The sequence below is a fragment of the Patagioenas fasciata genome, chromosome 2 (genome assembly GCF_037038585.1).
Source record: "Patagioenas fasciata isolate bPatFas1 chromosome 2, bPatFas1.hap1, whole genome shotgun sequence".
NCBI classification, from domain to species: domain Eukaryota; kingdom Metazoa; phylum Chordata; class Aves; order Columbiformes; family Columbidae; genus Patagioenas; species Patagioenas fasciata.
The window spans coordinates 165,123,969-165,146,566 of NC_092521.1; the positions used below are offsets into that span (position 1 = coordinate 165,123,969).

General features: G+C 36.4%; 1 protein-coding gene across 2 annotated transcripts in view; it reads left to right on the forward strand.

Annotated features, from left to right (window-relative positions):
• The window catches only part of MINDY4 (MINDY lysine 48 deubiquitinase 4), a 75,273-nt gene that overhangs the window by 30,178 nt on the left and 22,497 nt on the right, over positions 1-22,598 (forward strand). The window contains exons 11-15 of one of the 2 annotated variants that reach the window (XM_071805374.1): positions 487-550; positions 1,937-2,020; positions 2,257-2,324; positions 19,561-19,624; positions 21,187-21,348. In XM_071805374.1, the coding sequence (XP_071661475.1) occupies positions 487-550; positions 1,937-2,020; positions 2,257-2,324; positions 19,561-19,624; positions 21,187-21,348 (442 nt within the window). The remainder of the gene's footprint in view (positions 1-486; positions 551-1,936; positions 2,021-2,256; positions 2,325-19,560; positions 19,625-21,186; positions 21,349-22,598) is intronic. The other variant, XM_065832210.2, reaches the window with a different exon arrangement.

A 22,598-nucleotide genomic window follows, 5' to 3' on the forward strand; every position in this document is an offset into this window, starting at 1 on the left:
AAGATAGCTGAAAAATAACACAGAAGCCTTTGGGTACAGAAGTCTTTCTTTGAACCTGAAATAGAAGCAAGCAAATTCAAAGACATTTGAGTGATATTTTACATCTCTAAAATGTTTCCTGTGACGATGTGGTACATATGTTCTTCTACTTGTTTTAATGTCATTGCTCTAATATTATTTTCCATTAAAAGTTGTCATTAACATCTTTAAAATATATTTATCCTCTTTCTGTGTAGAGAAACTTGTAGTTCATATTAAATACTCTGCGATAGCACAGCTGAAATATAAACTTAATTGATTAAAGTTTGTTTAATATGTAATATAAGCCTATTATGCAAGAGGTCCTTTTTTAAAAAAAAGAAGTAGTTAAAAAAATAATACCAAGTCTTTGGCTCATCATTCAGTTCATATAACATGTTGATTTCTCTTTAATGCCATTTTGTCCTTTTAACAAGATCTTTGGTTTTGTCTGAATTTCGTTTCCAGGCCATCAGGAAGGCAACAGTTCACTCCCTTGGGAAAATACAAGGCAGATGGAATCTTAGAAACTGTAAGGCTCTGTGGAACTCACAGTAACGTTCTTCATATATCCTCTTCCTAGCTTTTCTTATTTCAGTGCAATTAATTTGATTTCCATTGCTCTCTTAGTGTTTTAAAATCTTTTATATCTAATCAGTTAGCTGTGGTCCAAAAACCAATAGGAAATAACAAAATCCCATAGTCTGACTGGCTCTGACTCGTCTCAGTGTCTGCAGGCAATTGGGCTCTCTGAAGTTCTTTTTGTTTCATCTACCTTTCAAGCTTATAAACTGTGTCTGCTTTTATGGATATGCAGTAAAAGTGAATGTGGATCTTTTGAAGTTAACCATCATGGCTGTGAGCATCGAATGGAACTATTTTCTTCTTGTCTTACACAGAATTCTTTGCCTTTTATTTTTCTTTTCTTCCTCCAGAAGCTCCAGATGGCAAAATACTTTCCAGTTATGCCTTTGTTTCCATCTGAAACTCTCAAATGGCTTTGCAAACAGTGATGCCATGAGCCAGGCTTTACTGATTTAAGGAAATATTACCGGCCACCTAAATAGAGGAATAGATGTGTCAAAAACTTTTCAGAACCAGACAGTTTTGGAACGGCTGGAAGTGAAAACCTGTATAAATAGGGTAAATGCAGCATAAAGCCTTGGCTATAATATGCTTGCTATAGACAGATTATTTAATTAATATGTTAACATAATTCTGAGCTGCTGGCTAGTTCAGAGTGCAACTAAAACCATTGTGCTGCCTCTAATCATCGCTTATCAAAGATCATGTGGATGTGGCCACAGTGAAAATGTGATAGAAAGGAATATAATCCAGACTGCTTGATCTTTCCTCATATGGTATCTGCAAGGCAATAATTTCGGTCAAAATCTGAAGATAGAAAAATTAAAAAAGGAATCTTGAAGTCAAGGCCTGGATCTGTGAACTCTCCTGAAATTCGTGTTAAATAGGAGCATTCAGGGGATAATTTCTGAGTATAATAAGAAGTGCTCTGATACATGCTTGCTATAGATTCCTCACCACATTGGTACAAACTCCTGAGCTACCTGCCCATTCCATGTCCTCTAAAGCTGCAGAATTCATGTGTTTGTTCTAGGAATTGTTTTTCGTTGCATAAACAATGCTTAAAATTGAGTCACACTGTCTGTTCTATCACTTAAAACCAAGAAGCAGTATTTAAAAATTCAGAATATATATGACGTTCTGAGATGAAGTACTGGTACTATACCGAGGAACAATAATAAGAGGTAGATTTTGTTAAATCTTTACTCAATTTGTTACTTGAAATCTCTCCCATCAGATCTAAAACTTTGGCTACATTAGTTCAGATTTCAGGTTATAAAAATAAGTTGGTATTGTTTCAGTTACTTATTTTTCTTCTTACTTTTCTCCCCAGCTAATCCTACATAGTGCCACAAGATATGAAGATCTGATTGTGTTTCTTCAGCAGAATATTCACCAGGTACTGTGTATAGACAAGGTACTAAACCTGTTATAGTTCAGTCTTTCTGTGTTTATCAGTCTCATATGATGTCTTCTGAGCATTGTTTCAAATACTGTGTGAACATGTCTTGCATCTTAACAAGCAAAGCAACGAAATCAGTGTTTAAGTAAATAAGAACAATTCTTTCTGCTTCCAGTTTGATTTGCATTTCATTAGATTTGGGCAAAAATGTACAAGACAAACAAAATAAAACCAATCCTTTGCTTTTCCAGTTTGAAATTGGACCCTGTGGGTGCATCCTTCTGACTGTGTCTGTCATCTTATCAAGATCTATCAATCTGTGAGTGTCTTTGTATTCTCTTTTCATAAACTGCAAAGCAAACAAGCTCTGCAAAGTGAGGAAACAATCATGATGTACTCTGTCCTTTTTAATCTGTTTTGATGTTTACTCTGATAAGTATACAGAAGCTATGCAGATTTACTTACCTAATCTTGGCTTTTTTTTTGTTGTATACACACACATATATATATTCTATTAAAGTGACAGTGATCAGCCTACCGTTTCTGATATAAATGACTCTATCTAAACATTAGGTATTGCTTATGCTCCCTGTCTTGATAGTGGAAAGCAAGACTCGTTTAGAGGGTTATTTATTTCACATATTTTAGGTATTTGTCTTAAGTAGGGATGAATAACTTGTTTGTGATATTCCAATCTCTCCATAAATGATAATGATAAAAAAAGCCTAGTGTAAAAAGGATTAGACAGCTAATTTTAGATGTTTAAAAATAAGGTGTGACAAACCTGGTCTCAGTTAATTGGCGTAATAAATATACTGAGCTCTGGCTAAGGGGTAGTTGTTACCGCCTCTTTTAAAACTCACCAAGGCTTGCCCAAGCACAGTTGTGGTTAATTGTGCTTTTATACAGCTTAAACGTATTCCTGTGAGTCGGAATATAAAAGCTTTCTTCATTTTGTCAAACTCCACCGTTACAAAAATCTCCTAGAGTTATCTGCAAATGAAAAGAACTGTTCCCTGACAACTGGCAATAACAACTGACATGAAGAGAGCAGCTGCACTTGAAAGCAGCATGAGGTTGATTTGTGTAAGCTTTTATTTCTTACATCTCTGCATTGTCTTGAAAATAAGTAGCAACTTAGTCTGAAATTGTGATATGCATTTAGTAACCCACTGAGATTCCTTTAAATGTGTACAGATTGGGGTTTTTTTTGTTTGTTTTGTTGTCATTTCTTCCTTTCTTTTGCTTACAGTAACACTACAGGCTGCTGGCTTCACTCCACTTCTGCACTCTAACAAGAATGATGTGATAATTTTATAACATGTCATTTATTCTCATTTTGCTGAGTTAGTTACAGTGGAGAGGTCCAGATTAGTAAAGGTATTTGAGCAAGTAATGACAGGTTTGGCATTTGGTAGCAGCAATGTTCCTAATTGCTATTGATTGCATTGATTTGCTTGCTGTAACATGGTAAACATTCCTTAATAAGATAAGCAAGGAGCTTGTTTTTTCCATCACCTCTCAGTTCTTAACAGATGGATTAAGACAAGGCAAATCAATCATCTCTGTTTGTATTTGAGGGAGCAAAGTGTCTAAAGTGAACGTGAACATTCCTTGTGGTGCCTATTTGCATTTTTATGTCTCTAAATATTTTTACAATTCTGGTCTACAGTGTAAGAACTGTTTATAAAATGAGGCTCTATTTTGAGGAAGATTGATGACTTACTCGCAGAACTTCATTTTAAAGTAGAGTTACTCTTCTTGACTAGTGCTCTATAATACACTGCGCTGGTACCTATCTTTTGTTTATAAGAAGCAGGAATTTTTCTCTATCACTAGATACAGTGGAATGTGTTTCCAGACTTTTGCATAAATTTTTTTAGAAGTGCTAACTAAATTTCTCCTATGCAATTTTCAGTAACAGATTTGAATGTCTCTGCCATAGTACTTCTCTCAGGTTATCATAAATATCAAGACAAATAACTCACTGTTCATATTATCAAGAAATATGTACCATCTAGTGGGTGTTACAAACATTGTAAGCAATTATTTACATAACTGGCATAGTTTTGGATGAATAATTGAAGACAAATAAGAGTCGTTTTAGGTAATGGAATTTTCGTCCAGTAATAGATCTCCCTGGGACTATTTTTTGTCCCAGTTTCCAAGTTTTTATGCAGAAAATCAGTGGGTGTTTTGTGGTTTTGTTTTGGTTTGTTTTGTGGTTGTTGTTGGATTTGTTGTTGTTGTTGTTTTTTGTATTTATAGTATATACATAAAAGAAAAATCCATGGAAGTTTCAATTGTCCTCATTTTTGTGTGCATATTCTACTGGAAAAACTAGATAGATTATTTAATTTTAGTTGAGAATTTGACATATTTTAGTTTCTGAAATCGTGTTGAAATGCTTCTGTTTGGATCAGTTTTTCACCATATGCCCACGGTGCTGACTTTCTGGGTTCCCTCGGTAAATATCTCTTCTATAAATAATTGACATTTCTTGTAAGCAAGTTGAAGACTAAGGATGGAATAGTTTTGAACCATGGTTATCAAAAACCAGCATTGTGTAAGATACAGAGGTATGTCCAATGGAAGCAAATTAAAAAAATTACATTAGGTTAAACAAAGAGAAGACTGATATGTTGGAATCATAGGATCGTAGAATCATTTCGGTTGGAAGAGACCCTCAGGATCATCGAGTCCAACCATGACCTAACCAACTCCAGCACTAAACCATGTCCCTAAGAACCTCGTTTAAATACCTTTTAAACCCCTCCACGGATGGTGCCTCCACCAGTGCCCTGGGCAGCCTGTTCCAATGCCTGACAACCTTTTCCATGATTAAGGAATATTGAAATATTTTTTTCAATCAAAACTATTCTTCCCAATGTTTTCTTTTCCATAAATAATTCCAGTGTTTACTGAAGTTTTCACTGCAGGATATAATTAGAAGAAAATAATTATACCTTATTTGTATGGTGGGGGAAGCATTAATTATAAGTTAAAAGACTTTGAATGAGGACTAAATGATGAAGTTATTAATTAATTGAAGGAGAAGTACCACTGTACCAAGACCAGTGCAGTTCAACCCACCCAGAACTGATCTAGAATGTGCCAGGATAATGAGACCATGAGGCTTAGAGACTTCCTCAGGGCAGTCCCAGCTGTGGACAGATGCTGCTTGTGTCTGTCCTGATGGAAGATGCGGTTGTGACCACAACTCAGGAATGATAGCTACTGTGGTTGATATGGTTCAGAATGATCATGACCTGTTAGCACCTTCTTAAATCTCTGACTAAGTTCTAGCAGTTTGGAAGATCTCATAGTGCAAACAATGGAAAAATCTCATCTGAGTTTCATCTTCTAAAAATTACACCAAGTCTCATTCCTCTCAGCTCTATAATCAGTGAAAAGAGAGAAGCCATCCCATTTGAAAACAAGTGTCAAGAAAGGTGAGGAGAATTGCTGTGGGCAGTACCTGTCATTTTTCTTTGATTTTGGAGAGAGAACTACTAGCTAAGACTCCTATTTCTTAGATGTTCACTATTTTGAGAGTGCTATCTACCTTACTTATCTTTATTTACTTTCTATGGAAATATTTGTATCTAGGCTTCCCTTGTGCTCAAAATAAAGAGAAAAACATCATGATTCATTTGACTTATTTTGAATGTCTACCTTAGATAAAGCATCCCCTGAAATGCTTACTTATCTCCTCTATATAAAAAGAAAGTTTAAATGACCTACTAATTTAGAGGGTTTACACTGTAAACATCGAGTGGTGAAATGAATTCTGTCTTATAGTGATTGGTCAATAAATGGGAGATGAAATGTTAATAATGTGAAACATTATTCATGATTCATTATTCAGCTATACTTAATGTAGTGATGAGCTTTAAATAGGCTATTATAAAAAAGGAGACAAATTCTGGCACCACTACTAGTAATTTCATTATCTGAACATATCAGTTCGACTTTCTATGGCAGACAAAAAAGAAATAATAAGTTGGAAGTTGTGGTGATAATAAATCAGAACAGAATAAAAATAGAGTAATGTCTTTGTGTATATATATATATATATATATATATGATTTTCTCATGTCTTTATCTTGCATGTAGTCTGATCCTGCAGGTCAATAAAGAGACATTAGAACTGGAACACACTGTTTCCCTTTAGTGTGGACTTGCTTCTGCACAAGAACAGATGAAATCTTTCTTCTTTGGCATTGAAGAGGAATAATTTGCATGTGACAAAAATTTGGACATCCATGATAATGTTGAATAAGGAGTGATTATACATTTTTTATCGGAGTCTAAACACTTGGGAGCTGTCATGGAAATGCTCAGACTTCGGTTTTAAAGCAAACACCAGTACTTTTTTTCCACAGCATAAATAACTTTCAGTACTGGCAGATGAGGAGGCCAGAAGAGTTAAGAGGTTCAAATAAATTTAGACAAATTACTGGAACATACGTCCTTTAGTACCGTTAAACACACCTGTCTAGATGTAATCTCCATGAGCCCTGTTTTTGTGTTCTACTTTGATGTTTGCTGATGCTGTTGCTGGCTGGAGGCTGGGACAGGCTGGCTTTTGGTCTATTTGGCAGTTGTTCTAAACCACTGACCATCTGAGTATTTTTATTTAATGGCAATGCGTGCGAGGAAATGCAGGGGTTTGCACTGCTTTGTAGATTTTGGTAATGAGTTTATCATACTCCACGCACTAATGATCATCACTGGTAGAACTGATAACAAATGGCCAAAGAGGAGTGAGAATTCCTGAGGAAGTTGCTGAGAACGTGTTGTTGCTTCTGGTACAGGAAGGAGTGCTGGTCACTAACCATTGTAATATCTTTTTTTTTAATTTTTTACAACCAGTGTAAAATTAAAGAAATAGTGGGCGTATTGTACTAGCTCAGGGGACTGATCTTCCTGAATGTGTACTAAAATCTTCATATTGTTAAAAACTACCAGATATTTTCCACGTACCTGGGAGAGACTGAACTTAAAGGTGGGCTGCAAGTCCCCATGTGGGTCTCACCATTGCATCTGAGAATGGCACATTGCATGTAGGAAAGTTGTGAAAACACAGGAGTTGACACTAACTCAGTAATGGCAGATTCAGTAAACACCCCAGTCTTGCCTAAGTTACAACACATACTGGAACTGCAGCACAAACTTTCTTTGCTAGATGCTGTTTTATCACCTCCAACACTTGACATGTTCCTCACCGTGCTTGCTCATGCAAAACCATTGCTATACTGGGATGTGGCTGATTCTGATCCATTCGTCGAAAAGCTGCCTTTAAATTTCAGCTTCTTACCAGCCAGTCACACTGTTTCTTTTCATTGCCATATTTTTCACAATCAGTGCAATAATTTTATTGCCTAAACCCATCATTACCAGAACCTCTTGTAGCAAAGAACATGCTGAATGGGAAAATTCCTTAGGTCAAATTCCTTTGTGGAAAAGTACCCCTATTTTCAAACTACCTAGAGAACATAAATAGAGCCTCCTCCCAAAACCAGGCTCATTGTGTAACTCATGAATTAGAATAGAACTAATAGAATTAAAACACCAGTGTCTGCAATCTCTTTTGTCAACCTAGGGACACTTTATCACTCACTGATAGCAGAGCACAAATGTAATTCTGCAGCCAATGTTGGTCATTTGGGTATCTTTTCAATTTATTCCCTGAGGTGTTCATGTGGAAATAATGAAAACAATGGCTTTATCTGTGGGGAAAAAAAGAAAAAGAGGATTTTATTTTTTTATTTATTTTTTTTTCCAAAAGTCATTGCCTTGTTATTAAAGGGAATAAACCACATTTTGATTCCGTACCAGTCTAGGACTTCTCACACCAAATAAGTCTCTCGTTAGTTACAAGTAATTTATCTAGTTCTCTGGAATCTTCATTAATTAACAATTGTTTACTAAGTGGAATAATATGATTAAAACAATGTTGTTCTGTGCCATGGAGCACCTATTCTTCATTCCTGAGGCACCATTTCTCTGGACTAGGGCAGTTAACTTTCTTTCATCTTTCATTCTAATCCATCCTTGAAATAAACACACACAAGCATCAAATCATGTTAATACCTTTCTGGTATAGCTATTCCATCTCAGAAATTATCCTTCCATAATAAATTAAGATGAGCTATACTTGGCATATTATAGGGGAGAGAAGTTTTGACATGTTTGAACTTGATGGGAAACGAAAGCCTGATCAGACCTAAAGGACCTGTTGCTTCAATCCCTCTCTGGCTATGAAGAGCGTCTACCTTCAACATATATATCCACATGTCAACTTGGTTTTATTTCTGTAATTATGTGGTTGCAAGCCATATTGCAAGAATCTTCCTGCTTTGGTCCACTGGCAAACTATTTTTGTCAACTTTTAAAAATACATAACAGTTCTGTCTTTACTCATCTCCATAGGACAGCATTTCACTGTGAGACATACTGTTATACATGTACATTATCTATTTATATTGCAGTAATATCTATGGACTGTAATAAAAATCAGAAGCTCTCCTTGCGAAAGAGTCAGAAAGAGTAAAGCCCCATCCAGAGACACCTCAGCTTGCCACTGGCTGGTCCCCAATAGCTCTGACCATATGTGCACTGATGTATAGGGCAAAGAGATGTGTTCATCCTTGTTTCACACAGGAAAAAGTTATCTCTGATTTACTGCAGGGTAAGACAATGGATATATTCAATTACTGTGGGTCAGACTCTACCTGACCTCAAGATCAGCTGTTTACCTATAGCCACTCAATTCCTGCTCTACAGTGTTTTCATAAAAGAGGGGGGACATGTGACAAATGGGAAGCAGAAGCCTGTGGGAATTGATTTATCAAGGAGCTTCCAGATATGTATAATTTGTTGGGCATGTGCTATAAGTACGTGAGCACATTGTTTTACTGTGGCCAGAATGAGGTGCCACAAACCAGAGAAGAGACTGTAAATTGAATATTGGACTTTGGCATCTCTAGCCATAATGTTACCTGCCTCTCAGACATCATTTGCTGGTCCATTTTCATCTGGATTATTTTATATTGCTGCAAGGACAGAATAAGCACTCTTAATTCACCATACAATTCATTACAATTAATAATCTTAAATAATCTCAAATAACAATACTAAAATGGTAAAATACTAGTGCAGTTAAAACATACTGAAAACCATGCTCTAGGAGGACTACCTTTACTCAATATAAGATTTTATTGAGATGTGTAAGATAATCATCATTTTAGTAACCTGTATCAAGTCATCTTTTTCTTTGTCCTTTTCTGTCTCATTTATGTGTCCTTTTCGTTATCATTTACTGCGAAATAACCGTGATTCTGACATATGACTTGATTTTAAGCCCTCAGTCACGTAGAACATTGAAAAGGAAAGTGATGCTCTGTTGACATATGAATTGTGGGTGGAACAATGGGTCCTCCACCCTCAGTCCACGTTTCTTAACTGACATCTCTTCCTCTTTCAGAACTAATCTCTAATTTAGAGTTCCCATAAAATGCACCTACTCTACTCATGCCATTTGGCTGGTGAAGAAAAGGTTTCTGTGGAATAGCCATTTGGCTTGTCCAGCAGTAAAAGCAATTACGACTTCACATAAAAGATCCTATCACATGGAGCACACTCACTTCTTAATGGAAAGATGTTTTTCTATGAGCCAGTTTTCTGGGAGAACTTTTTCAGATGTAGTTCCCTGCACTTGAGTATGCCTGGGAGACCAACAGCAAGGGGAAATTACGTGTTTGAGCAGGTTTCACTCAGTGTTTACAGTTATGCAATATAAATACATGTCGTCGTGTATTTTACGGCTTAGTCTTTTGGTGTTTGAAAAAGATAGGGAAGCAGCTATTTTTAAGGGGAAACAGCTGTCAACTACGTTACCGTGCTAAAAAATGGTCAGCTTGACCTAACTGAAAAATCCACACTTGAGTCTCAGACCTCTCCAAGACTCATTTGTGATTTTACAAAATGGAGCAAGCACAAGATTAGCTTTACCCAAAACAGTTGGAGGAGAGCAAATAGGAGAGTTGTGTGGGATCCAGTGCTTGGTAGGGAAGAACTGAGTCCTTGTATGTTTGGGTAAGTGAATTTCTGTGGCTCCTGTTTGATAGGTTGCATGCGATTCATAATCTTCAGGATCTTTGTCTTTGAGGCTCTGTTGTGTGGATTAGGCATAGGCCCTTCTAGTTGGAGTGTTCACTGGGCAAGAATTGCTTGCTACATTAATAATTATATGAATAAACATAGAACCTTAATGAAGCACAGATCACAGCTTCAGCTGCTAAGAGGCAATAAAGAAGGGAATTTGCCTGAAGTAAGTGAATGGTTTTCCTTCAAAGAAAGACACGAAGACAGGGATAATGAAACAGTCTTAGCAATATTTGGAGGAGTATGTGAAACCAAGGTTTGAAACTATGAGGTTTATATTCTTTCAAAAGTGGATATGGAGTGGAATATATTGATATATGAAACATCAACTTGTAACACTTGAGAAAGAGGGGAGCCAGGGACAGAAGATTAAAGCTAGAGATGATGGTAGAATGGGATTTTCAAGACAAGATACAGGAAAGGAGAGTAGGGTCTGACACAACACAAATATGTAGGTTGATGAATAAGATATGAAGATAAGGAAGCTACATAGCCTGCTAGATAAGGAATGTGACCCAAGTGGAAACATAACCACAAAGGCAAAGAAGAGGAAGAACTGAATTAGGTTTGAAGAAATTACTGCACAGAAGAACAAGGAATAAAGTTTAGTCATAAAGGAAACAAAATCAAATCAAAACAAAACAAAACAGAAAAAAAAAAAAAGAAAAAGAAACCAAACTCAGCAAAAAAGGAAGAATCAAGAAGACGAAGAGGTTGTTACAGTGATTCTGTTTGACATCTTGCTAGGTAAGGGATTGGTATATTGGGAAATAATGAAAAAAAAGTAGGGGAGGGGGAAAGAATTGGGATTTACACAAATAATGGAGAGAAATGTGTCACCATTGTCTCTCTGCTGAGAGAATTCAGGAAGCCTCTTACTGGCAGACAAGTGGATTATATTCTGGGTGATAGCAAATTTCTTGTGGGTATGCACCAGAAAGATTTCTTATGACAACGGGAAAAAATCCAGATTGTTCTCATGACACATCCAGTTCCTTCTAGAACAGATCTGGATAAATTATAATGCTGGGGAATGTGCCTGAAATTAAGGAAGGCTATTAGCTCATTCTCTGGAGAATTTTCTGATCTCCAAAGAAAGACTGTAAAGGAATGAAAGAAGTGTGGTGGGGAATGAATAGCTCTAGCACTAGTGGTCTGAGTCTTGGTGTCGAAAAACAAAGAAAAAATGCAATTCAGATGAGGTCAGACCCAGACCTTGAGTCACAGAAATAAATAACAAGCAATTTCCTTATAGTATCAATAAAAAGAGATCAGGAAAAGATGTGAAGTGGATGTGGCTGATATGAGGAATAATGTAAATATTCTTTCAAATCTAAATTAATATTCTGCCTTATATTTCAAATAAGGAGAACAACATGGTGCAAAGTTACTCTGGATAATTGGAAACTATGCATAGAAATGGAATTAATTTTGTAAGAAGTAGAACTGAACCTGGAGAAGTGGTGGCTACACAATATGAAGGAAAAAATAAACCGGGTATCATTTTGCCTAGATCTCATTCCTGAAATTATGCAAGACTTTCTGAGCTCTCGTTTGCTTTGTCAGACTTTATGGACTTGATCCTAAAAGCTTACATGTTTTGTCATACTATAGCACTTGCCCCATTAAAACATATAATAACCTTGCATCTCTGATGCAGTAAGTCTGGAAAAGTGGATGCTCTCCATCTCCAAATACTGAAATAACTAACATCACAGATATAATGACAATGATGCTTAATGCCTCTTCATGACAGAAGGCATCATATAGCAGTTTAATAGCAAACAATATTTACATTTAATAAAGATGGAAAAGCAGACCAAACAGCCTTTAATCTCAGCAGGTTGAAAAGCCGTAGGCAAACTTCTGAAAAGTGAGTAACTAACTACAGAGGTAAATGGAGAACGGCAGGGAATGCACTCTGATTCTAGAGAAGTTATGCAAGACTACTTTGAGAGGAGAACAGCTTTTTCAAATTGGGAAATGAAATAGATGAATACTATCTGAACTTCACTAAAGCATGTAATTATAATAGTGAATAGACAACTGCTAGCTGAACTGAAAAAAAAACCAAACCCCTTAGAATAAAATTAGTTAATGGAGAGGTAATAACAGGTTTTAGTAATTGATATCATGACAAATGAGAAGTCATTTGCTAATGTGAAAATAAGAGATCTTTTAATAATTGTAAAGATGATAAAGGAAAGGGGCTCAGAAAAGCATTATCAGTGTGGGGAAGGTTACTGATAGAGTTCCTCAATGATCAGCCTGGGATTAAACTTAGTTTTTATTCCCTCCAGTAATGCTGGAAAAGGGAGTGGTGCGCTAATGAAATGTACTGATGAGTCAAAAGTTGAAAGGCATCGTCAATACAGAGAACAAATCATGTTGTACAGAAAGAGTTGGCTCAGCTCCATGATGAGGGTGATAAAAAAAAAGAATTTATTTTAACTGCAGAAACTACAAGGTCATGCGTACAGACTACTCACTACTGTACTGTGGGGGTTCATAGGTTGTAAATGGCAGGATGAAGAGATGAGTAGTGGAGCACGCAGTGATTCTGAGCCAGCGTTATAAAATAGCATTGGACTTGTTCTTAGTGTGTATCGGCATAAATATTTTTAAGAGGTAAAGAAATATTAATAGATTGTGCAAGGCACTAAAGTGTCCTCATTGAAATGCCATGTCAAATTGAGTTCACCCATTGAAACTGGAGAAGTGTAGGGAAAGAGAAGAGCAAAGGAAAGAGAAATCTGTCTTATGAAAGAATAACAGAAGTTTTTATCTTTCCTAGCCTAAAAAACAATTTCTGAGAAGGCACATAACTATTTTCTAAAAAATGGGAGGGTAGCAGTTGTAAGTAAACAAGAAGGGCTGAGAAGAGCTACTTAATTTAAAGGACAATATTAATACAAAATGAAAGTGTATTAGTAAACTTACCCTGTGACTCAATAAACACACCCAAGTTATGGCTAGATTTCAGGCTCTACCACTGTGAAACGTATGGAGAGCCAAGAAAACAGTGGAGAAATGTAGTTTTCTATGAAAGAGCAGCTGGGATGGCTGGATTTCACCTGCCAGATGCAGAGAACATCATCTTCCTTTCTTCCCCCTCTCCACACCTCAGCTTTATCCCAGTATGGGATGTGTCTGTAGTCCACACCCTGGCTAATATGAATTGAGAGTATTGTTCTGAGAAGTATCTGAGATACATGGATTTAATTGCCCCTCGGTTCCTTAAGACTGTTTGTATAGGATCAAAGGAAAGGTCCATCTAACCTATTAGCCTGTCTTTGGTAGTGGAAAGCTGTGGCTGCTGAAGGAAACTGCTTAAGATATGGGGTGAATATAGAGCAATTTTTTGGCTGGTATATTCTCCATGTTTCCGATAGTCAGTAATTAAGAGACTTCCTAAGCTGGCAGTTGTATCCTGACCACTGAGTTCATGAGCCCTTGATGAACCTATCCTCCACGAATTTTTCTTTTTGAACCCTTTAACTCTTGTGTCTTTCACAACATCCTGTGGCAATGAGTTCCCCAGTGCCATTATGTGTTTTGCCAAGGAGTTTTTCCTTTTGTTTGCTTGAACTTTTTGCCCAATAAGTCTATCAAGTGTTGCCTGGTATATGTTATGAAAAGTAGTGAGTAAATCCTCTCCTTGCCAATGAGGAGTTTTTGAACTTTGGTTGCAGTCCATCAGGTGTGCTCTTTTGCAGTGAAATGGTCCTTGTCTTCATAGTTTCTTCTCCTAGGAGAGGTACTCCACCTCTTGATTTTGGCTTCTTCTGACCATCTGAGCTTCCTCTGATCCAACTACATCTAAATGCTCAAATCCTGCTACTGTTGAACTAAAACTTATAACAAGGTGACTGTTTGAAACTGGGTATTCATGCATTGCTTTTAATTGCCTTGTGCAATTGAGGAGTCTTTTTTTCAAGGGTGGCTACAAGGTGTTGTCATTTCTATAGCAACCTTATTTCTCAGCTTGTAATCTACAAATATATATCTATATATATATATCAATATATAGATATATATACTCTGCCTATCTGAAGTCCCCACATATTTGTGAGTGTGCTTTATCTGTCCAGTCCCTGGTATATAGCAATTACATGGCCATGCCTGAGTTGGGGCAGACTCCCTTTGCCTCATGTTCTTCAGATGGAGAAAAGGCATTTTCCAGTAGTTTCTTCCTCTGCTCTGCAAATTATCTAAACAAGGTCATATAAATTACCTTCAGGATACACCACTTTCTCTCCATATACAAAAATGTAAAGAAGCCCAAAGTGGTTAGCTGATGTTTATGTGGCCATCTTTAGACACTAAAAAAATATTGATGTGAAACCCATCCCTAAGTGATAGATTAGCTTTGTCTTCTTCCCAGTCTTGTTTTTTTGTTTTGTTTTGTTTTGTTGTTGTTGTTGTTGTTGTTTTCTGTTTAGTTGGGTTTTGGTTTGGTTTTGTTTTTTTTCCCTTTCTGTCAGAAAATCAAAGCATTTCAGAAATGTCCTCTTTTGATTTTAGGGATATAAAGTATATTTATTAAAAAGACTCTGAAGATGTGAAAGAAGAAGTGTCATTCTATTATAAAATAGAGCAGTAACAAAAATGCTGTCATATTTTTGCGAATTTTCAGCCAGTGTACTACAATACTATGTACTATTCAGCTGTTTGCTGAATGTAAGGCCAACATGTTTAGGCAGATTCTGTTTAGTGTCTTTGCTTAATGTGTTGAACTCAGGAAGAAATCTTGCATTCAATGAGAAAGATTATTTATTTTAAAAAATGAAACCGTAGATTGAATGTGCTCATAGATTAATCCCTTTTTCCCATCAGAACTGTCCTTCTGAAATATAAATACTTTCTAAAGTGTGTTAGCACCCTGTAGAAACAGAACTGGTAAATTAAATGTGCATTATTACCTCAGTACATGTACATTTTAAGATCTTTGTTAAATTAGAAGGTATGTGAAAGAAATTATAAGTAACGAATGAAGCCACTTCCTTGCTTTCAGTGGTTTGAATCCCAAACAGTATTTTTTAATATATTTTCTCTTTCAAAGGGGCTCTTCCCTTATTTTTTGAACGTTCATTTGAAACCTTTGCAGTATGTCAGTATAAAAAAAAAAAAAAAAAAAAGGAAAATTATGGAACATTTACACAATAAACCAGTCACCCATCCTGTCATTTTCCACATCCCCATTGTAATTATTTGAAATCCTTATGCTTGAAGACAAGTTTTTGTCCCTCCCAACCCAAATTCTATTTTTGGAGTAGACTTGTAATTGTGTGTTTGTTAATATAGCTGTCTGTTGCCATGAACAAAATGAGGTCACCAATTTTTTATTACAGCCTTGCCACAGAGTTAAGAACTGTAAACCAGCTAGCACTTACTTGAATACACCACATTTTGTTTTTTATTGTTTTATTTTCTTCTGCTATCAATCCAAACAATATCTAGGGTAAATAACTGACATGAACTAACTCATATTTTGATAGTCTTATGTCATTCCCAGTGCTACAGTTTGTATGTGATTTTTATATTTAATATTCAATGCTCAGATGTTCTCCATTTAAGGCTTGGCAAGAATTTTCCTGGAAATAAATTGGGAATTTAATGTGTATGAAGCATTTTTAAAATGTCTTATTTATCTAGCTCAGCGTTATTTGCTAAGAAAAAGTTTGTCTGATTACAGATTATACTATATTGTAGCATACAGTCCTCAAAATACTTGTATTTTGTATTTATGCACTTTTAAAACTTTAATAGAGTCCATTCAGATCACTGTAGCTTATTTTGTCGATACACCATCAGTGCTGAGGTTTATACGGCCATTACAGTTTCTTATAACTCTGGGATTTTTGTCACTCTGTCTTAAACTCTCAGAATAGTTCAGGCTGCCCAGGGAGGTTGTGGAGTCTCCTTCTCTGCAGACATTCAAACCCGCCTGGACACCTTCCTGTGGAACCTCAGCTGGGTGTTCCTGCTCCATGGGGGGATTGCACTGGATGAGCTTTCCAGGTCCCTTCCAACCGTTGACATTCTGGGATTCTGTGTGATAATTTGTACATCCCAGAATAGATTAATGAATTGAAAACGTGGGACAGATCCCTAATAAGAACTGTCAAGGCTACCTTGAAGTCATCAGATTATGTCAGGATGACTAACAATTCAGAGCAGTCAAAGGTTTGGCTCAGGACATCAATACATCTTCAGTGTTTTACATCCTTAATGTTACATTATTTGTAACTTGAAACTAACAGTTTTAACAAGGCTGAAGATTAACACAGATTCACCAACAGGAGCATGGAGAGAAAACGAGATTTTAAATATGAAAGATACTTTTTGGAAAGGATATTTCAGGTGTTCTTGCCTTAAAACCAGCACCATTAGAAAACATATGTATAATTCACAGCAGATGTATTTTAATGATTTCTATCATGACAAGATTTCTCCAGTTCCTAAAAGTAAATATTTGCTGCAAAGCCACCTTACACATCTTTTCGTTTTGCCACATAATCGAGTTCATTTTATGCAATAATAATATGAGAAAAAAAAAGAGATTGCATGCTGAAGGAACAGACAGGTGAGCTCTGATCACCCTGTTATGGAAAAAAATATAAATATTTTTTAAAAGAACAGTAGAAAAATAATAATCTATACGGAGGTGAGTTTTGCCATGTTATTTAGGTTCTGTGTGCATACAAAAATACCTCCACATTTTGTCAAGATATCAGAAAAGCTGGACTAAGCAATTCCAGCACTGCTGAATGGAGAATTCAGCAATTCAAGGGTCCCAGGGCAAAAACTGAAACACAGCAGAACTGTAAACTTTATGCACATTAGGAAGTATGTTAATTTGAGGGTATTTGTTGCTGAAGCCACAGCTTTACTCACTCCTTTCAGAATTCAAACTCTTTCCTCCCTGGTTTCAGCACAGACATAAGCAACGTCACATTACACACAGTACAGCTAAAATTAAAATCAGGATGGGAGATCTTAGAGTGATCTGAAATTTAGCACATCTCACTGCCAACTTTTTAATTATATCAACTCAGGAAATTATTCCTGTGGAAGATTGTGCTTAAGCATATTTGAAAACATGGTTAATTTTAATACCAGTATCTTGCTCTCTGAATGTTTTGTTTTCTCTTTTGTTTTGTTTTGTTTTTCACAGACTTTACAGTATTACTAGGTGAGACAAAACCCACCATTCTCCAAGTTAGCTCTCCCGTTAGAATTATGTACTACCATGACACTGGAAAATACCAATTCTATAGCACGAGGAAGAAGTATTTACCATTAAAACTGTTCTCTCTGGTCATGTCTTTTTATTGATGAGTGATGTTGTCAAAGCAGCATGCAGAAGTAGCGATTCAGTAAAGTCAAGTCTTTAACTCATTGTCTGATGATGACAGGGATACTTAAAAGTCTCCTGGCTTAAAATTAATGGGGTTTTCTGGTTTAAAGTGATTTAAGATTATAAGTGGAAAATTTCATGCAGACACAAAGTGTTTCAGTAGTAATGATTTATTCATTACGACTGTTTTGACACCTGATAGCCAAGACACCAGAATGAACAAATGCTTCAGATTTGCTTGTCATCAATGAATGCCTGCACAGCCTGGCAAAAAACAAAACATATAGTGCTATCTTTATCTGATATTTTTGCATGAAGTGTACTTGCACTTAGCAGGAGATGCCTTTTAATATAACAAATAAATACACCTGCACAGAGGCTGGTAAGTCTTTGGCAGGTATGAATAATAATCTTAAAACCATTTACAATAGGTGTAAACCTCTTAAGTATATACCTAATGTTTATTTCCTCATTAGCAGAGGTGATTTGAATGGCAGATGTTCTTCTTGAAAATCTGAGATACACCTCTGAACTCCCATATTGTTTGTACCTACAGATGAAATTAGAACTTCCTCCTATTGTCTTTGTCGTACGTCCCATTGTCCCTAACTGACGCATATTGTATAGTCTACTCATTTCAAACAAGGCTATGGCGTTTTCAAGATGAAACTGTTTCTAAAACTGAAAAATGGCCAAAATCCAAAGATTATTATCACCTCATCCATTCCTCGCAATGTTGCATGAGAGAATTTTCCATATCACAGGCACATTTTCCATGGTCTTTTCTTTGATTTCACACTAGCAAGAGATGTTATTGTGGCCGTTTGTTATGACCGAGAGTAAATTATCTCTAAAATAAAATTTTAAATAAGGGAATTGTGATTCAATGGTGGTGATTTGATTTAAATGATTATTAGGTTCTTATTTTCACATTCAAAGAAAACCCATGAGAAACTAGTTATGTAAAGTTTGGGATGAAAACTGGTAATGTCCCAGCTTTTTACTTAAGAAATAAATTTTGAACATGGTGTATATAGCAATGTTGAAGGGAAATTTCTAGCCAGTTGTACCCTAACCACACCAATTCAATTCTTATTTGTCACAAACTAATCTTTGTGGGTTTTGTTTGTTTGTTTGTTTAATAATTGTGCTAATTGCAAGGAAACATGAACATTTGGGTGCGTAGAAGACATTACAAGTCAAATGGGAGTGAGAAGGCCAGGTATATCACAGAATCACATAGAATAACTATTAATAATTCTTAATTGACGATCAATCAACCATTGTGTCTGCCTTTGGAACAATGCCCAGATATAGTCAAAACAATTGAGAAGAACTTATTTTATACTGAAGGGAGATAGCTTTTTATGAACCATAGAATGAATCTGTGAGGTTTATTGCCATAGCTGTCCCAAAGTATACTACACTATTTTTGATCAAAAAAATAAATGAGACATTTATTTATGTATAAAATAATGTTTGCAAATACATTATATCTGCAGGATAAAAATTATTACAGTTACAACCTTTATTTTTGAGGTCATCAACCAATTACTAATTAAATAGTTCCAGGAGTTATGGGAGAGGGGACTTAGTTTGGGGATATATTACTTCATATTCATCAATAATGCAATTTCACAGACTTTTCTCTTTGATGTCATAAAATAGAAGAAGGGACCATGCAGCAGTATTGTAAATATGTACACATAGAGTCTTTTTTTTTTTTTAATATATATATATATATATATATATTTCTTTCTTTGTTTCATGGACAAGTAGTCCAGTAATTCCAATTTCTAAAGTTCTAACTAGTGGTGACAATGGCTTCTTGTCTCCTCTACAGCTATTTTCATTAGTCTAGCTCTATCAAATTTTTGCTTGGCACAGGTTTAGTTGATATATACACTTCCATTTTATCACACAAATAACGACCTTGAAAGAACCGAAAAAACTGTATTTATGGTTGGAAAACAGTTTTACTGTATGTTCCACTCTTAATTTAATTGTATGATCTATGCCTTTTCAGGGTGCGCAATGATTTTGATGTACTTACAAACCGATTGATTGGCAGCCATGGCTATTGTACTCAGGTAAGTTGAGTGTGCGATCTTGGGGATGTTCTGCAAGCAGAGCTGTGAACTGATCTCTGGGAAGAGATGGCGTATCTTATTTTAAGTTCCTTATTTTTCCTTTTCTCCTGTAATGTAAAACACCTTCATCCTTTTTTCTTTTTCCTTGTGTTTTAGTATATTGTTGCTTCTGCTTTTTGGCTTGGTTTTCTGGTCCGCGTGTGTCTGTTCCTGTTTGACACTTAGGACCACAACTTTATGTAGTCTAAATTTCACCTCGTTCTCTGTACCAAACACCTCCCACTGGCTCTAGGACTGCAGAAGCATCCACGCAGTTGGAAACCCTTTGCCTTGGGTACATAGGTGGAATGTAGATCCCAAAATTCTGGGACATGGATTCCCCCAAAGCTGGAACATGGGCAGTTTTGTGTTCTGAATATTAAATACACTGCCATTTTGGGTGCAAAACACAAGCTTCATGTTCTTCTCTTTTATACTGTGGTTACATGGTGATTCCCCAAGAAGATGGTGGATCATCACTGGTGGATTACAAGTGCTAAAACACCCATAAGAACCTATAAACTCCAGAAGAAACACGTGACTATAAATGTGCAGAGTCATACATTACGTACATCATACACCATACATCAGGTCCAAATTGGCAATACCAGTGTTATTCATGTCTTCAGGCATGGTAGTTTGGACTCTTTTTTTCCTGGAAACTTTCTTATTATTATTTCACCTCAAATTCCTTGGCACATGTTGTTTATTAATAGCTAGCTGGTTCATTGCTGTAGCACAATATGCTGCTAGATATCGTAATGTGTTCTTACATCCTAGCTGGCCCTTGGAAGATCTTATGCCAAGCAAAATGTCTGATGTCTCTGCTCCTCTAACTTTAGGCACACTCACATATGCACATGCAAACACACCCACTCTCTCACAAGTATTTACCCTCTGACATACCCATATTCTAGTTCAATTGGAGAGGAAATAATCAACAATCTGCTGCGGCAAGTTTATTAGTGATATGGACCAGATGTGAAGCCATATGGTTGAATGCCTTACTGAATGAGACTTAAGTTCATCCAGAAATAATCAGTGAGAAAATAAAAAATCTTGTAACAACTCTTGTCCAACATTCAAAATACATCATCCAGCACATGCAGAAATATCAGATACTACTGTACAGGCTTTTCATTTCTATCATTCATGCTGTAATGTTCATTGTAGAGAAAAAGAGCTACCAAAATGTTTTAATTAAAAAAAACCCACAGCAACACTAAGGTTGAGAGAACATTGATTATTAGCAGTTTGCCTCTGGAAAAATGAACATTGAAAACCCTGCTAGTATTTCCTCAATTTACTTTAGGAGTAGATTTTCCCCAAAATATCTGGAGTTTTGTAAGCAATCCTAATCCTAACCCTAAACTTAAAGTCACCACGTCAGTTTAGGATTTCATGTATGTGTAAATTTATCAATCCTGAATCAATCTTGTACTGACATCTTTAGAGACAAGACGTTTAACTATGTGGTTTACATTTTGTTTTGTTTTATTTATTTTAAAACACGTCACAAACAGGAACTGGTGAACTTGTTTTTGACTGGCAAAGCTGTGTCCAACGTTTTCAACAATGTGATTGAGCTGGACTCTGGAAATGGCAATATCACGATTTTGAAAGGTATCACAAGCCGCAGTGACATTGGTTTACTATCCCTCTTCGAGCACTATGATGTTTGCCAGGTATGCTTTCCGTTCTTCTGATTTAAATTAAAAAGGAAACAAGTAAATTTAAATTTAGCTTGGAGTGAGTATAGCAGCTAGTAAATTACGGGCTTGATTCAGTTGCTTATTTGGAGGCATCTAGTGCTGGTGAGACACCCCAAGGCAGAGTCTTGTCTCCCTTTTGGATGCAGGTTCTGGGTCACAACTGCCACCCCTTGGTAGATGACTTGGGTAGTCTACAGCATCTCAGATCTCATGTGCCTGTTTTGTTTTCTAAGCGATTTTCTGAAGCAAAAGTCAGTTTACAGACTAACAAACTTCTATCTAAGTGGCTGTTGCATAGATCTATGTATGCGAACTGGGACCTGCCCAGTGCAATCTGTGGAGCTGACAGCAGGTTGGCTGACTAAACATAATTGACTCCTCCAGGCTGAGCTGAACAAGCTCCCCTGACTGTATTCGCTAGATCTCCACTGATTATAGGGGAGTTGAGACACCCAGCTCATATGTGGACACCTATATTTTAATTACGTATATATGAACAACTGAAGATGGAGCTGAAATTCATGCTAAGTATTCAGTTTTCCATGGGTTCCTATGCGATTGAGAGACAGACTGATTGAATCCTCTACTCCCTGCTGTGGTGGTGGTCATATTTTATTAGTAGTAAAGAAAATAATAGACAACTAAAAAGCTTTCAGTATAATCGGAATGTTCCCTTTAACATCTTTGAAATTAGTATTTTAATTGTAGTCATTCTGAAAATTAAAAGATAGATTAAAAATGTCAAAGGAGTGACAACCATTAATTTACCTCTGGAAAAACTTGTGTAAGGATTTCACTGGTTCTCCATCAACAGACGTTGTTGTCAAGCGGACGTCTTTCCTGAAGACATGTTCTATCTTAAACAGACAATCCTGTTTGATGCCAAGATATTATTTGAAATTCTCTGGCTTGTGTTAGATGCAAGTGATAGGACAAGAGGAAACAGCCTCAAGTTGTGCCAGGGGAGCTTTAGATCGGATATTAGGAGCAAATTCTTCACGCAAAGGGCTGTTGGGCATTGGAACAGGCTGCCCAGGGCAGTGGTGGAGTCACTGTTCCTGGAGGGGTTTAAAAGGTGTTTAGATGAGGTTCTTAAGGACATGGTTTAGTGCTAGAGTTAGGTTATGGTTGGACTCAATGATCCTGACGGTCTCTTCCAACTGAAATGATTCTATGATTCTGTGCTAGATTAGATAATTGTAACAGTCCCATGTGGATTCTCA